Source organism: Chiroxiphia lanceolata, chromosome 12 (assembly GCF_009829145.1).
Source record: "Chiroxiphia lanceolata isolate bChiLan1 chromosome 12, bChiLan1.pri, whole genome shotgun sequence".
NCBI classification, from domain to species: domain Eukaryota; kingdom Metazoa; phylum Chordata; class Aves; order Passeriformes; family Pipridae; genus Chiroxiphia; species Chiroxiphia lanceolata.
The window spans coordinates 12429684-12447119 of NC_045648.1; the positions used below are offsets into that span (position 1 = coordinate 12429684).

General features: G+C 41.5%; 1 protein-coding gene across 4 annotated transcripts in view; it reads left to right on the plus strand.

Annotated features, from left to right (window-relative positions):
- MAPK6 (mitogen-activated protein kinase 6) overlaps positions 1–16576 on the plus strand; it is a 29231-nt gene extending 12655 nt beyond the window's left edge. Inside the window, exons 1-6 of one of the 4 annotated variants that reach the window (XM_032699754.1) lie at positions 1988–2112; positions 7532–8743; positions 9472–9616; positions 12601–12765; positions 13391–13592; positions 14199–16573. In XM_032699754.1, the coding sequence (XP_032555645.1) occupies positions 8189–8743; positions 9472–9616; positions 12601–12765; positions 13391–13592; positions 14199–15297 (2166 nt within the window). In that variant the 5' untranslated portion in view covers positions 1988–2112; positions 7532–8188 and the 3' untranslated portion in view covers positions 15298–16573. Of the gene's footprint in view, positions 1–1987; positions 2113–2357; positions 2441–2581; positions 2632–7531; positions 8744–9471; positions 9617–12600; positions 12766–13390; positions 13593–14198 lie in introns of those variants that run through there. The other 3 variants (XM_032699758.1, XM_032699757.1, XM_032699755.1) reach the window with 3 other exon arrangements.
- The last annotated feature ends 860 nt before the right edge of the window (positions 16577–17436 follow it).

Sequence of the window (17436 nt, forward strand, 5' to 3'; positions counted from 1 at the left end):
CTGAACTATGTGAGATTTATCAGAGAGTGTGTGCTACCCAGGTGAGGTAGCTTGCTGCTTACTTCAAGCTGCCTCTGTGTTTGCTAAACTACTTTTGAAACAGTCTGGGCTGCTGCAGAGCAAACTTCATGGATGTGCAACTTCTCCACCTGACTGAAATGCCACTGTGGGTGTTGGCATATAGTCCCAATGGGCACAGTATGATGGGCTCTCCAGGTGCTGTTTCAAGGATGTAATATAACATTTTTCTTACTGCAGCATCCTAGAATCTGAGGATCAGCTTGCTCTTTTGTTTCTCATAATGAAAATACTTCGTATGGATGGAGGGATTCTTTAATTAACTAAATAGCTCTGGATTTAGACATGCAACCACTGCTGCTCCTGCCTTTTTTTAACCCTCAAATCTCTTCCTTTAGTTCAAGTGAAAACTCCTCTGTGGCTTGGCTCTGGTTGTTGTCCTAACATCACCTCTTCCAAATATGCACTGCTGCAGTTTTTTCTTTATAGAGTGTATTTAAATACAGGCCTTCTGGAGCACACAGTGCTGTAATCTTCCAGCTCTGTTTTGCTGGGTGGGCAGAAGAAGTGCAGCTTTGTTACTGACTTTTCTGCACTGTTGGCAGCATGGTGAGCTGCCTACCAATTAGCAAACATTGTAATGTAAAGTGTCAGTTTGGTTACTGACTTCTGTATGTTTGCTGTTAGTACAGTTCTGCACTATCCAGTGCCTGGCTCACCTCTCCTGCCAGTGGGGTCAATAGCAGAGTTAGCAATGCATCTGGCTAATTGAAGCAGTTAATGTTTGGCTGCATAATTGAGAGAGTTGAAAAGTTATTTAAATAACTTTAGAGAAGCTGAGTAGGGAGCTCCTTGGATGTTGATGTATGACTTGTTTATTTTTAAAAACTGAAGTTACATGATTTAAAAGTGCAAGGGTCAACTGGATGCTTCTGTCCAGATGGCAGCAGAGCCAGCTGTAGAGCCCTATTGCATGGGAGTAACTTCTGTCCTAGTACTAGCTAAAAATAACCTGTTTAACCAGAAAAAATTATTATTAGTTGTTTTATCACCTTTTGAGTCATCCGGGCTTATAAGAGATGTACGAAAACTGCACCTTGTCTTGACAATTGTACCGAAACTGGGTTAGTAGAAGCATAAGGCTCTTCTGATACCTAGAGGCCTGGTGTTTTCATACCTTTCTGTCCCCACTAAGACTGCTGTATGAAAGTCTCGGGGAGTAAAAAATGTAAAGTTTTAATTATTTTTCTTTATTTTGTTGCATTAATTGTGACTTGGGGGGAAAAGCAGACTCTTACTGCCTCTGCCTATGACAGTTAAGGGAGGTGCAATACCAAGGCAGAAGTCCTTTCTGGCATATACAGAGGTGACAGCAATGGCGAGGTGTTTGTAGATGTTCGTGAGGAGAACATTCAGGTCCCCCATGGCACTCGGACTGCAGAACATCAGAGCCTAAGTGTCACCTCCGTTGAAGGGAACCCTGCCCGCGTTGTGCTGCCCGCTGCCTCCCAACTGTGTTTGTTTCTGTCCCATGAGGGACGTTCGATGACGGGGCAGTTGAACTGGTCCCACACAGGCTGTCGCTGCCGGACACCCGCACGGTGACAGCTGCGGGGACAGCGCTGGGCCTCCCTGTCCCACCGCTCCGGGGCCACCGCTGCGGGCACACCCGAGCCCCGCACACCGCTCCCCCTGGCCCCTCTCTCTGATGTGTTTGACCCCGCTGGGCCTCGACAGCGCTGAATTCCTCAGGTTCACTGGGCACACTGGGAGCGCCGTGTCTCCGGGCCGCAGGCGAGGTGGTGAGGCGGCCGGGAAGGGGTCGGGGAGCCCGGGGCTCGCGGCGCTTCCCCCGCACGGAACACCCGGGCGGTGCTTCCCCGCTGCCCGTCCCCGAGGGCCGCCCGGGGCCGCCCCCGGCGGGCGGAGCCGCCGCCGCGCCGCCCCTCCCTGCCCTCCGCGCCGGGTTACATGGCGGCGGCTGCGGCAGCGGCAACTGCGGCGAGGCGGGCGGGCGACGGGCGGGAGCCGGTGGCGGGGCCGCGGGGCTCGGCCGTGTGAGCAGCGCAGCCCCCGATGAGCCTGGGAAGGCCCGTGAGTGTGCGGGGGGCGACGGGCGCGGGGGGGGGCTCGTTCGCCGCACGCGCGGGCCCGGTCCCGCCGCACAAAGGCGCTTTGTTCCCTCCCGCCCGGCGGTGGCGGCGGCGGCGTCCCCGGCCCGGCCCGCCCCGCCCCGCCCCGCTCCCCCTGCCGGGGCTCTGCCCGGCCCCTCCGCACTGCGGCGGCCGCGGGGCCGAGCGGGCGCTGACTGGGCGGGCGGGGGCGGCCGCGCGGGGGGCGCTGCCGGCGGCTGCGGCGCCGGGCCCGGGGCCGCCCGTGCCTGTGCCGGGGGCGGCGGGCGCGGCCTGAAGGGCGTTTGAAGGTAGGGCGGGGGCGCCGGGCCGGGGCTGCCGCCTCTCCCGGCCCGGGCGGCGCTGGCGGGCGAGGCCGGCTCGTCCTGGGGGGGCGGCGGGAGGAAGGATGTCCTTTGCCGGGGGGGGCCGGCCCATCCACAGCCTGCGGAGTTTTGCTGCTGCCGTCGGCGCTGTTCTCCGGCCGGGAGAGAGGGCACAGGTACCGCTCGCTCCGGCTGCCGGGCGCCCGCAGGATCCGGTAGCCTTTTGTGGGGAAAAGTGACTTAATACTCTAATAAGTAGCTTGAAACGCCGGACGGAAATAGCTTGAAGAGAGACTGCTTGAGTTTTGGGATTTGGGAGAGCAGGGACCCTTGTCTGGGCAGGCAGGATGCTCTCATTTGACATCTGTAGGATGTGTCTCTTTTTCTGACTAATTCAGGGACCAGCCTGACAATGGTTGTTAATTGTGTTGTGGGAAAAGAAGCGGTGTTCGGCATGTTGTCTTATGGCCGGTGCAAGCCTTGATAACAGTGCTGTTGGCAACAAGCTTTTCATGTGTTTATATATGTGTATATATATAAATAACATTGTCATGTGTTTATAAACGAGCTACAAATTCCGGAAAGCAGCGGCTTAAAATAGAGGTACATTTTGGTTTGGTAATTGCGTTCAGAAAATGTATTTAGCTGTGAAGCTAAAATGGGAACTTTGATTTCAGCCCCTAGCTCGGGCTCAGTCCTTGCTTGTGTGGTTGTTATCTTTAGTTCACTCTTGACTGGTTAACTGTTCAGTGGAACACCAGACTGTAGCAGGTCTGCCGAGGTGCAGGAGGCTGTGGTAAGCTGATGGTCGGCTTTTTCAGTTGGGGAGTTTCCACTGAATTACCCAAAAGGACGACCAAACCATTTTTATACACAGTACAGCAAAACGCGCTTGATTCTTGTGTGGTTTTACATATACTTCACAAGATTTATAAACTAATAGTAACGTTTGCTTACTGCCAGCACAGAGTTCCCTAAACAGTGTGGGGAGCAAGTAGGAGGCTGTAGAAAAGCGACAGTTTCGTGAGTTGGACGATGACTCACTCTGCCTACTGACTGCAACGTGGCTGATCTAAAAAAAAAAATACTTCTGTGCCCCGTATTTTTATAGTCAAAGGGATAGTACTTAGCAGTTGTATAATATGTCATTAGTCATTCGTGGTCTTTCTCTTGTGAGTAATGATTTGATCATTATATGATCGGCATAATCTTATTAACTGGTATCTTTCAGTCTTATTTGTATTTCTGAAAAAGTAAACATCTCATACCTGACTGATTCAGTGCACATCCTGTTTCCTGAAAACTGTGATAAATCCACGTGCAGAAGTTGAGCACAAATTGAAGGGGCTGCTTGCGTAATGCCTGAAGCTGGTCATGTGTGACGATGTCTGCTGGCACTAGGGATGATTTCAAAGGCTTTCTGTGGGTCACTTCTGTTGCCCTGTGCCAAGAACTGGCCCATTTTAAAAGCATAGGTGTAAACCACTTAACAAACCAGTATCTTTGTGTTTCTCTCTTTAAACTTTGTAGGAGGAAGGAATAAAAATGTCACTAAGTAAAAAAAAAAAAGAAAAGGTAGTCTTGGAAAGGGGATATCCTAAATGAAAACGTCAGTGCCTGCGTCAATAGCCTGTTAAGCGCAAATTGGGGTGATGAACCCCCCCTCCTTTTTTATACTGTAGTCTGTGATGTGTTTTAAGTGGTTAGAGCACGTACACAACTGAGGAGAGTTTGTTGGTTTTGTGTATTTAGTGTGTATTTTCAGGGTAAACAGTTGGACCATTGAAACTGAAAATTTATAAACTTCTTGCTGTTACACTTCATAAGTATTAGTGTCTAGAGAAACCCTGCATCTCATTATTTTCTAAAGTTAAAAACCACTCTAAAATGCAAAGAAGAAAGTTACTTTGAGCTCATTTTTTTTGCTTTGAGAAAAGCTTTAATTTCTCCTACTTGATTATCCTTTAAGTAATTATCATCTTAGAGGAAGGGAAAGTTTGGGGTTAACTTTTTGGTTCGATGAGAATATGTGAACCTGCTACAGCATCAGCATCTGTTACATTTCTAAAATAGAATTTTCTGTGGCAATAAGTGAAAGATCACTCTCAATTATTGGTTCTTAATATGTTTCAATACTGGAGCATTTTTGCTAGGACAGTCCCTGACTGTCCTCACCATGCTCTTGTGAGGGTACTGTATGTGTTTGGTAGATGGGCTGCCTCTTGGTCAGCTTCCTAGAACTAGGTCCTGGTTTGAATGATAGCTGGGCCCTGCTTTTACTGAGTTTGGTATTAAGTAATTTGCTCACAGATAGGAAGTTTGTATCAGGATCGGGTCAAATTGAAGGCTGCAATGGGTTGCTTATGTTGCCAGCATTTGTTTTCTTAGCTAAATCACTGTGATTGTGGAGATCATTACGTGCTCCCTGAACACACCGTAGTTAGTGGTCACCTGGTGGAAGGAGTTATAGTATAAGCTGATGGTGAAAAATGCATCATTTCAGAGATTCAGAATGAAAATTTTAGGGCTCCTGCTTCAGTAAGCAAGTGGGCCATAACTCCCTTTCTCCCTGAAGCAGTCAAGTCATTGCTGCAGTCGTGCTGCACTTCTGCTGCTCCCCTCATTCAGTCATGGCAGTAGGGGGTAAGATTTGAGTTACGGTGAAGAGATCTTAATCCTTGCTGTTGGTGGTCATTTTTTTGAATCTGTTCCTGTGCTGTTTAATGAAACTAGCTAAAAGAGAGGTTCCAGATGTGTCACCCAGCTGGTGCAAACAGATTCAGCATTGCTGCATATTGAAGACATCAGCATGTAAAACAATAAGCCTAATTATGAGGAAGAATACAACTGCTTTTAGATGGTCCCAAAGATATAAAATACAGCTTATTGCAGGGTCTTTGAACAGAGGCCTTGGACCTTGAGTTAGCACAACATTTAAAATGTTATGGAAATTCATTTTTGTAGCTCATACTAATTTGAAAGGGGAGGTGTCGGAATGAAAGGAAAATGGGGTGATGTAAACTGTTTTACAGTCAGCAGCTCAGAAGGAGTGATCCTGAAAGTGATACATGTGAGTGAGAAAATAATTTTAGGTGCAAAAGTATTAATAATCAAGAGGCTAGACTTAAAAGTTTTGTAGTTGTGAACAGTGTTGGATAGTCACTGATGCTGTCCTCTTAAGGATAAATTTTATTTTTGTTCTTTAAGTGAATTCATGAGTATTTTAAGAGAGATCCTCACTTTGTCTTAATATTGATAGAAAGATAGAAAAGATAGTTTTGGGAAAAGTAATCGTGTTACCTCATTATGTTTGTACTGAGGCTATAAACCCTTGTAAAACACTGTTAATAATTAGGACTTGCCAGTGCTCAAAGAAAGGAATCCCAAGGCAATAGTTCCATGTACTGAGTAGAGAAAGCTCTGAAGATCACCACAGCAGTGGAGGACAGCTCAATGCTTTTCAGTTTAGAAATACTACTTTGGTGATCTTCATTTAAAAAGAAACTGAGCAGAGAACAGCATGTGTTTCCTCCTTTCTGTGTTTGTCGTGTGGCTGTGTAAGTACCTGGAGGCAGGTGGTGTGTGGGAGGAGAGTGTGAGTGAGCCCAGGGCATTGAGGCTGTGTGTTTGGTGACAGTGAGGCTTGAGCCTAAGGAAAGGCAATATTTAAATGTGTTGAAACAGTCTTGTTTCTGTTTGTCGGTGTGCCTTTCTTTCCTTTTTTTTTTCTTTTTCTCTATACAATTCTGATTACTTTAGTGAATTTAGGCCATTATTTAGAATATGTTAATAACTTGTCAGCTGCTCTTGCTGTTCTGTCAGGATTTAGGAGACTTGTTTTGCTTGCTCCCAATTGTCCCACTGAAATCCTAGCACAGTTTTAAGGAATAAGACTCTTAAAATTAATTCTGAAGTGTTGGGATAGTTTAGCGACCTTCACATTTATGTAGAGAGCTGGGCGAAGAGCTGAAATTTATTAATCTAAGATTGAACAGAAGGCATTTAGTGGTTTGATATGACCTATAGTTGTTGGGGAAGAACATACAAGTGACTTGTAATGGAATTGCCCAAACCTTACCACACTGTGTAAGTTACACCTTTGACTCTTCTCTTTGTGGCATTTTTGAGCATTTAAAAGAAAAGAGGATGTTGTACGGAAATCCAGCATGTGGTCTTTATGACTGCATTCTGCTGCTGCTGACAGGAACAAACTGAGAAAATTACCAGTTTGTTTGTTTGTTTGTTTGTTTTATAAATAGTAGGTGAATTCATTACACTATTAACAAATAAATGATGTCTGAAAGTGCCATATGTCAGGGGAAGTCGTTGTAGAATAATATCAGTTACTCTGTAAAATGTACGTGCTGTTAGTTTTTCTCTGTAATCTAGTTGGGTAAGTGTAGAAGTAACTGTTAAAGTAATAATATTTGTCTGATATGTATGAATTACCCCTATAATTCCTGTAATAATGAGTCTATAGAGGCAAAGTTATTATTTGAGATGTGGGTAAACTTTATCCAAAATCTTTATCAGCTTTTAAGGCACTGGATGTGTGCTGTATATTCTGGGAAGTCAGTAAATACTGGGAGTGCAGAAGCCTTACCCTTTTCGTGTGAACAGTACCCAGTTATTTCTTATGATGGTGAAATAGTTAAACCTGATTTTGTCTTTGAGTAAAAATTCAGTGAAAAGAATTACTCCAAAATTTAGTGACTGATGTTAAGGATATTGTTGTGTCTGAGTTGTCTCCTGGTAATTCTCCAGTAGAGATGTTATCTTTGTTATGCCCTTCTTTATTAAGATTCAGGAGGATTTTTCATTGTGTGCCATATATTTTCAATAGATTATATCAAAAATGTTCACTATATGTTTAGAAATGGTGGTTGGTCGGTACTGTCAGTTTTCTACAGGTATGAAAACTATATGTCATTTCTAATTAGTTTAGCTTTTGTGATCACTTGGTATTTTGTAACTGGGCAGCAAATAAGTTGTTTATTTGTTAACTTAATGAGCTGGGGGAGGAGGAAGACTTTTGTATGTGCTGCAGTACTGATGTATTTTTCTCTGCTTTTTCAGGTTGTCACGGAGTAAAATGGATGGTAGCTTTGATTGTGATTGTGGTGAGCTGGAGCCACCTGATCATTAACAGAAGGCATCTTTTGTAAATCAAGAGCTGCCAGTTTCCCACTTAACTAGACTGTAAACAAAGGAGAGGAAAAGGGGGAAGAAGGAAAAAAAAATAGTGCTTACCAGCACCATAGAATGACGCTGCTCAGGACCAGTCCAACACTGAATGTATCTGCACTGTGAGGAGGAGGATGTTAATAGAAGCCTATTATGTGCATATTTATTCACATTTTTGTTAAATGTTAACCAGTTTAGCACAGTAGAGCTGAGTGCATAGTATGTCATTTCATTCCGTTTGAGTTTCTCGTGAGTATTTTCTTTGATGTCTGCAGAAATGCTGCACCTTTCTTGAACTATGAATGCTGCAATCTTTCTATCTTATGCTCAGTTTGAGTTCTAGAGCTTACAGGCTCTAAATTCAAGGGGACACAACAGGCCTGGCTGGCTCATAATGAAATGAGAGTGTCAAGAAACCATCTTGCCGTCAAAGCCAAGTGTTTCTTCTCCCTTTCTCTAAGACCTTTCCCTCAGATACCAGTGGAAGTGTCTCCGTGTGTTTACAGAAGCTTAGTAGTTTGAGGAAAAAGAAACGTAAAGAATTTAAAAATGGCAGAAAAATTCGAAAGTCTCATGAACATTCATGGTTTTGATCTGGGCTCTCGCTATATGGACTTAAAACCACTGGGCTGTGGTGGAAATGGCTTAGTTTTTTCTGCTGTCGATAATGACTGTGACAAGAGAGTGGCTGTCAAGAAAATTGTCCTTACGGATCCCCAGAGTGTTAAACATGCTCTACGTGAGATCAAAATTATTAGAAGACTTGACCACGATAACATTGTCAAAGTATTTGAAATTCTTGGTCCCAGTGGAAGCCAGTTAACAGATGACGTGGGCTCCCTTACAGAATTGAACTGTGTTTACATTGTCCAGGAATACATGGAGACAGATCTGGCTAATTTGCTAGAGCAAGGCCCTTTACTGGAAGATCATGCCAGGCTTTTCATGTACCAGCTGCTACGTGGGCTCAAGTATATTCACTCTGCAAATGTTCTGCATAGAGATCTCAAACCAGCTAATCTTTTCATTAATACTGAAGACTTGGTGCTGAAGATTGGTGACTTTGGTCTTGCACGAATCATGGATCCTCATTATTCCCACAAGGTATGCAGAGAGTGGGAATATCTAAATGATACACTGACAGCTGTGCCTTCTTAAAATAGCGTCTTCCTCCCTTTTCCACAGGTAGACAGGCTGTGGAAGGCCTTGTTAGCAGGTGGGCTGTCATGTTAGGGATCATGCAATAGAACTGGAATGCTTGCAAATAGAGTAAAACAGATCACTGAATGACATGTTTTGTCTCAGATAGTTTTATTTTATGCTTGCAGTAGTCCTTTTTTTTTTTTTTTTACTAGTTCTGTTCATAAAATATATCCTGAATTAAGAGCAACATTTAGAGGCATAACTATAGCAGCCTTAGATAAGTTTATAAGAGGTGCATTTGCAATGTGCAAGTGTGGCTACTTCCTGGGATTGGTTTAGAGGTAGCTGTCTTCCTGGTCTAGATGAGGTTTCACAAGAGAGTTCAGTATCATCTCTGCATTAATTTGGCACCTGGGAATGAGAAAGTTTTGCTGCAGTACCTCATTTAACTAATAAATAGTGTCATAGTTCTATATTGCTGCTGTTCACTCATAAAGATACTTGTATTTCATTTAAAAACGTAGAAAGGTGTAGTAGGAGGCATGTGGTACAATCCCTGGGACCTTGAGACCAAGAAACCTTCTAGTAGTGCGTTTAAAAAAACAAGAAACAAGTAATTAAAAAAATACGTCTTAAAAATCTGAGTAATTTTTTTTGCTTTTTCCCCCCCTTTTAATTAATTTCATTAGGGCCATCTTTCTGAAGGATTGGTTACTAAATGGTACAGGTCGCCCCGTCTTTTGCTTTCTCCTAACAACTACACTAAAGCCATTGACATGTGGGCTGCAGGTTGCATCTTTGCTGAAATGCTGACTGGGAAAACCCTCTTTGCAGGTGGGTAGAATGAAAATATGTGTGCATATTCTTAAAAGGAGTGGTACAGCTTAATTATCTTCCCCAAGAAAGATTGGTTCTCATGCTTAATATCAGTAGCCATTGAGTGTCAGAATATGCTATATTATTGTGCAGTTATATAAACTATAAATAGATGTATTTATAAAGCAGAAGACACTTCAATTTTGTTACTTGTGTTGGTGTGTATTTAAACAAATCACAATTTAATGCAATAATCATATATGGTAAATCTGTCTGCAATTATGTTAAGTTAAATTTATTGGATACCTAAGGTTCTAATACCTCTGTGAATTGGTGTATCCAGGGAATATTTTAGGATTATGAATGCCCTGAGTATCATGTGCATAAAGATTATTCTGTTTAAGGTAGTCAATGTAATCACTTCCTGCTTCTCTATATTTTAAATTATGAAGTCCCAGTGGTATAGATTTAAGGTTTAAAAATGTAAAATTTAGTGTGACATAGCAAGGAAATGTGCAGCCTTCAGCTGTTTCTGGTAAGACAGGAAGCAAATGCTCTGGTCTCATTGGACATGTCTGTATTAGTGCTTTGGTCAGGACCAGGAGGAAATTTCTGAAGCAGATCTCTTATGGCCATCCTGTACCACGTTGCTGACTTAGCTCAGTGCACAAACAGGAGCCTTTTAGATGAAATGAAACTGTCATTTGCACTGTAGGAGGTCACCAGTGTGCTCCACCTGCTGACAGGCATTCGGTCCGTGGGAGCAGATGAGCTCTAGTCTGCAGTAAACCCGAAATGCTGATTTTGTGTGCACCCTGGGGCCTCAGCAGCAGCTGTATTATTCAGGCTTGCTCTTGGATTTGCTCCTGTTGGTCTAAATTACTGGAGCAATACAGATAAAACCCCAAAGAACTAAGCTTAAATTTAAAATGTGCATGGACTAAGAGGACACCTCTGCAGTAATTCTTAGTGTTGCATTAAAAGGTAATGAAATCACCTTTTTCCAATTAAGTATTATTAATGGAGAACAGTCACTTGAAAGCATTTTTTGGTAGAAATCAGTGATTAATATGTGCAGAGGTTTTTCTTAATTTGCAGGGAGTTGCTTACTCTTTGAGTTTCTAACTACTGGAGTAAGGTCCACAGTGTATTAAATGCTTGGCTGATAAGAGATTTATTATGTTCCCATTGCATCAAGCACTTCTACTGGCAAATAGTGAAATAGTAGGAGAAAGTCTGCAGATTGATCACAACTGCCAGCATTTTGGCTTTTCTTTTTTTTTTTTTTTGAGCACCATTGGTATTTGTCACAAATTTTTATTGACCTAATAGCTGTGTAGTGAGTTAAATTTTGTTTTTTAAGCTTGGTCTTAGTAACCAAACCCCTAAATTTGTAGGCTTGGTAATCGTGTTGTGTAGATTCCTAGAAAAATATTTTTAGATATGGATGTGTCCCTTTGAAAATTTAGCACTGCCATGGTTTTCTAATCTTAAAGAAAAGTGGATTTCTTAATGTCATGTATTTGGAAAAGGAAGATGTTTGGAGATATGACAGTGATCCTGTCATGAGACTCTGAATAAAATTCTTTTGCAAAGTTGTTTGAAGGGCTTGATTTGGTTAATTTACAGCTTCCTGTCTGCTTCTGAACCATCCCTTAGGAATGCTGCTCTCCGGAAAGCTGATGAGAATGGGAAGGAAGAATGCAGATTAAAATTGCAGAATACCTGGGATAAATGAGGGAAGGGAAGTTGAGGCAGAGGAATTCAGTAGCTGTTCCAAACAACTTCTTTTTACTAAATGAATATTTTAAAATGCTCATTTTGCTTACAGTAGAAAGAAGTCTGATTAATTTTTAAGCTGGCAGTAATTATACAGTAGAATCTGTTTTCCAGCAAATTACAGGCATTATAAATGTGATAGATAACATATTAAGTAATTTGTAGTAGTTTGAAGCAGAAGGACAAAACAGCTTTTTCAGTCCAGTAAAGAAGTTAACAGGAGGCAGCACTGATTCATTTGGGGAACACAAGTCTCTCAGATTTTCTGTAGTGACTTTGCCTCAGCTTTTCTTTAGGTCACCTGACAGGATTTCCAATGCAGGCTGCTGAAGTGAACTGATAGTGTGTAGGTTTTGAGATGTACAGTCTCTTCCTGGCCCCATTTATTTTTATATGTAATGTCACATGCATCAGTATTGCTTGTCATTGCCCAGAGCTGCTTGGTGAAGGAGGGAAATGCTGGCATGCAAATAATCCTGAATAGTTCACCTGCTGGTTGAATCTCTAGGGTGATGCATCTTTCTTGGAGCTGAACAATGAGTTGAGTTTAACAAGCTCTATTTCTGGGTGCTCCTGTACCAAATATAGATGCTGTTCATTATTCAGAACTGACCTGCTATATGGGCTCTTCTGGGAGACTTCAGGTAGTGCTAGAAGAGTACTATAATTTCAATCATAATACAGTACTTTTTTTAAAAACAGTATCACTCTGCTTAACTGACAGGTGATTTTTGTCTTGTACCTGACAGCTAATGCAGGATTTCAGAGTAGAATATTGGCCTGTAAGATCTCTTCCTGAGCTAAACTGCTACTGTTTTTATAAGGAAGGGGCATATAATTCAAACTGAGGTCAAATACTGAATTAATAAGGTAGATCAGTTGAAAGGGAAGGATTGCAGAATATAGTATATAATAAAAAAGTGGGGTGTTTTGTAGACTACCTCATCCATGGTGAAAACATCCTTGCAAAAGCTTAAGGTTAGGTTGCTTTATCTGTGAGTAGCAGCTCTGTAATTCTTCTTGCACCAGGGCATTTCTTGAGAGCTCTTCAGATTTATTATCATTTAAATTCAGAACTTCACCCTTTCCTCTGTTGTAGGAGATTATAATCTTTTACTGGAAATAGCTGCTCAGAGCACAAAATTTTGACGTGCCTTTCATGTACAGGGATCAGAAGTGTTTGAAGTTGAAATGGCAGCTTGTATTTTCTCTTTGGTGCTCAGGTGCGCATGAACTTGAACAGATGCAGTTGATTCTAGAATCAATTCCTGTTGTACATGAGGAGGACCGTCAGGAGCTTCTCAATGTAATTCCAGTTTACATTAGAAACGATATGACTGAGCCACACAAACCTTTAACTCAGTTGCTTCCAGGCATCAGTCCTGAAGGTAAGTAAATTAAAAAAAAAAATACTTCCCATATTTAAACATTATAAAATAGTGGGAGCAACTTTGCAGTGCAGGTATGTGATTGTTAAAAGCAATTTTGAGTTAGAAGAATCTGCATTCTCTGCAGAACGATTGTCTTCTCCTGTAATAAAATAATTTACTTCCATAACAGCTGCTTGGTGATCTTTGGAGTAGAATTGTGAATCTCTGCTGGAGTTATTTTCACTGGAATTGCTCTATTTTGAGACACTGGCCTTCTAAATATAAGGGAACGTTGGAATGGAGTCAGTGTAAAAGAACTGTCTTCCAAATGTTTTTAAAAGAGTTCCCCAACCAAAGTAAGAGCAGTGTTTCCTGGTGTTGGTGGATACTGATTCAGCTTGAAGCATTTGTCTCTCAGTATTTTTTCATGCTTGAAGTTAAATTACTGTTGACCTTAGATTTGATTCACTCTTCCAACTTACTGATGGCTCTGGAATGCATATTTGGCACTGTACTGTCAGTAGCTGATATTTCTCGGGTGGCTACTGTGAAGGAAGGAGAGCTCTAGAGCAAAGCACTGCACCTTAATGTTAAATTCTGAGTGTCTGGAATGTCCCATTTAATGGTAACTTTTTCTCTGCAGCGCTGGACTTTCTGGAGCAAATTTTGACGTTTAGTCCCATGGATCGATTGACAGCAGAAGAAGCTTTGTCCCATCCTTACATGAGCATTTATTCCTTTCCAACGGATGAGCCTATTTCAAGTCATCCTTTTCACATTGAAGATGAGGTTGATGATATTCTGCTAATGGATGAAAGTCACAGCCATATTTATAATTGGGAAAGGTAAATTTATCATTTACTTTGGTAACATAACTGGATGGTTTTTTGCTTCACGGGCATCAGTTCCTTTTCTGTTTGTTTCTTCTTCTGAAGTTGACCTGAGTATAAAATTTTCCCATATAGACAGACATTCTTATTGAGTTTATAATTCATTACACTGACTTGGAAATGCTGATGCGTTCCTGAGATGCACTCAAGACTCTAGAATCTAAAGTTAATCTCTCCATTATTTTTTTCCCCAAAATATTTCTCTAAAAAATAAACTTTATTTAAAGAGAGTTTTAAGTATGATTGTCTTGCCTAATGCTTAGTGCATATAATAGTAAAGAGACTCACAGTAGTCATCTTAAGTCAGTTAAACACACTTTTAGAAAGAGTTCTGTAAATGGAGTGAGCTATTGTACATCATTCCAGACTTAAATCTTTCAGATGTACATTTGGGGATTGCTTATGCCAGATTAAATTAAAACCTGGAAGATGTACCCAATTGAATTAAGGATAACTTTGTGTTGAATTGTCATTATTCTGTAAGGGAAATTCTAAACTGTCCCTGTCTTTAGAGCTAGAAGACAGTTTTTAGCTGCTAACACTTAGGAAATTGTTTTACAGATACCATGAAAGTCAGTTTTCAGACCATGACTGGCCTATTCATAATAACTTTGAAGCTGATGAGGTTCAGCGCGATCCAAGGGCTCTTTCTGATGTTACTGATGAAGAAGAAGTGCAAGTAGATCCTCGCAAATATTTGGATGGAGATCGTGAAAAGTACCTGGAGGATCCTGCCTTCGACACCCACTTCTCTACTGAGCCTTGCTGGCAGTATTCAGATCACCATGAAAACAAGTATTGTGATCTGGAATGTAGTCACACTTGTAATTACAAAATGAGGTCATCTTCATACCTAGATAATTTAGTTTGGCGAGACAGTGAAGTAAACCATTACTACGAGCCCAAGCTTATTATAGATCTTTCGAACTGGAAGGAACAAAGCAGAGAAAAGTCCGATAAGAAAGGCAAGTCTAAATGTGAAAAGAATGGGTTGGTGAAAGCTCAGATAGCACTTGAGGAAGCATCACAGCAACTCGTTGAGAAAGAAAGGGAGAAGAATCAAGGATTTGACTTTGATTCTTTTATAGCAGAAACCATCCAGCTTAGTTTACAACATGAGTCTACTGATGTTGATAAATTAAATGACTTGAATAGTTCAGTGTCTCAAATAGAGTTGAAAGGAATAATATCGAAGTCGGTAAGCAGAGAGAAGCAGGAGAAAGGAATGGCTAATTTGGCACAGTTAGAAGCTCTGTACCAAACCTCTTGGGACAGTCAGTTTGTGAGTGGTGGGGAGGAGTGCTTCCTCATTGACCAGTTCTGTTGCGAAGTCAGGAAAGATGAACAAGTTGAGAAAGAAAATACTTACACCAGTTATTTGGACAAATTTTTTAGTAAGAAAGAAGATGCTGAAATGCTAGAACCTGAGCCAGTGGAAGAGGGGAAGCTTGGGGAGAAGGAGAGAGAAGAGAGCTTTCTCAGTAACAGTGGCGAACTCCTCTTCAACAAGCAGCTTGAGGCTATAGGTATTCCTCAGTTTCACAGCCCTGTTGGTTCGCCTCTGAAGTCAATACAGGCCACGCTAACGCCTTCTGCTATGAAATCATCTCCCCAAATTCCCCACAAAACCTACAGCAGCATTCTGAAACATCTAAACTAAAACACTCAGCAGACATTTCTTTTATATTCATGAGATGTGTTTGTCTTTTTTTATTACGAGTGTAAGTAATTTTTTTACTTGAATCAGACGGTGTAATTTTGGTATGGATTTCATTAGTTTTCTGTTTACCATTGTTTTTACAATCCAGAATTACTTTCTATACATGAGTTAGTTTTGTTTTTAAACTGGCATGTCGTTTGCACACAAAATTAAAGAATAGAGCAAAATAATGCAAAATGCAGGAGGTAACAAAAAAAATGCACTAAACCAAGTAAAAAACATTCTCTCAGTAAAACAGAGTCCATGTTTTGCAGAAAAAGAACCTTGCCTTGAAATTTACACAGTGAGACTGTACATAATTGCATGAAAATATCTATTTTTCCCAAAACATTTTTTTCATTCATGCGTATTTTAGAGTTTTTCATACTGTACACATTTCTTAGACACATGATACCAGCAGCAACTGAAATGAATGCAGAATTTGGTACGCATGTGTTATCTACCTCAAGGTAACAGCAGTATGTGGCAAAATATTAACCACCCATAGTGCTTCTCATTATGCACTTCTATTTAGCCAGCATTATTGTAGTAGCTATTCCTATTGAAAATCATTCAATATTTATAAATGTTCTGGTATGCATTCTTTATAGTGAAGTGTTAATATGCAGCACTTTTATTTATTTTAGCAAATAAGTATATTTCTGTAATTATAGAAAGTCAACTTAATTTTTGAGTTACTTTTCAGATAAAAGGTTTTGTTTAGCACTATGGTTTTATTGCCTACATAGCTGGATATATATTAACATCGGCTTATTCTGAGGCTATCCAATACATTTTTTTATTTTTTAGTTTTCATTTCAAGTAAAGCACTCACTGTGTATAGGAATTTGTAATTGGAGGTGCTTGATCTCTACAAAAGAAATTAGGAATTGCTTTATTATCAAATGCTCCTAGAAGTCTTAATTGTGTTCATTTTTTAAAAATTTTGTAATGTTAGTTGTGTGCATGGAAATAATTAAGGTACAACATTACTGTAGGTTAAAGTTCTATATGGTGAGACATTTTGTTTTTACTGTCTGTTTTTACTGAATGATTCCTGTCCCACTCCCGACCCCCCTCCAAAGCAAGCATGAATAAAATTAGGTTAAATATAGCATGTAGCATCTCGGTCTTTTGAAAATTTGTTTTACCTTCTGATTTTTTGAAATACTGGATGTATCATTGGCTCCCCTGTTTAAAACGAAAAAAAAAACAAATAAAAACATGGCCAGCAAAATGACTGTTGGTTTGTGATGCTTTGTACACACTCGGAGAGATGAAGAGCTGCTCCTGTCCTGCAGCCCTGTGCCTGTTCACCTGCACTGCCTGACACAAGGTGCTCATGGAAGTAGGAGAGACTGTCTTGCAGTCTACCCTGGAACTGCTGCTGCTGGTGATGCAACACCCTGGAAGGAGACTCCAAGTTTCTTTCTGTCCCAGTCCTTGCGGCCTGTGTTGAGGAAAATCCCGTGTAGTGGTATGGCTGTGGAAGGCGTAAGTGTACAGTAGTGTCCATAAACGTTTTTGGGGGAAAAAATTGACTTTCAGAGTATAAGTGAAAGCTACTGTTTTAACAACATTTTAGACAGACTAGTGTTGAAGTGGAAAAGCTGCTTTGAGTGTGTGTGTGAGCACCTTCGTCGCTGGCAACCTGGAGTGAAGGTAATTGTGTGGGTTCCTCAGCCAAGAGCCTGGCTGCAGCACTCTCATGAGGAGATTTTGGGAGCATGACCAGGTAACTCCTGTGGGGTGTTTCAAAATGTGCAGGTCAGATCTCTGTTGCAGCAAGCCCTGGAACAGTATGTGTTTCTCTTCCAGTTCCTCCTGTCAGAACCGTTCCTGAGGGAGCTAATTAACTGTACAAAAGCTACATCTTTTGGCAAACTCCTACAACTTTTTCCATGACAGTGTTTTAGTTCCTCTGAATTTTTCCATCCCTGCTCCTCTGGCAGATAGCACAGCTGCAGCTTGCCTAGAACAAGGATCTGCCCCTTCAACGTGGCAGAAGATGGTACCTCTGGGGGAGAGGGGACAGGGTGTGTGCCCTTGGGTAGGGTCTGTGAACGTTTGTGTGGCCACATCAGTGAGTGGGGGGGGGGC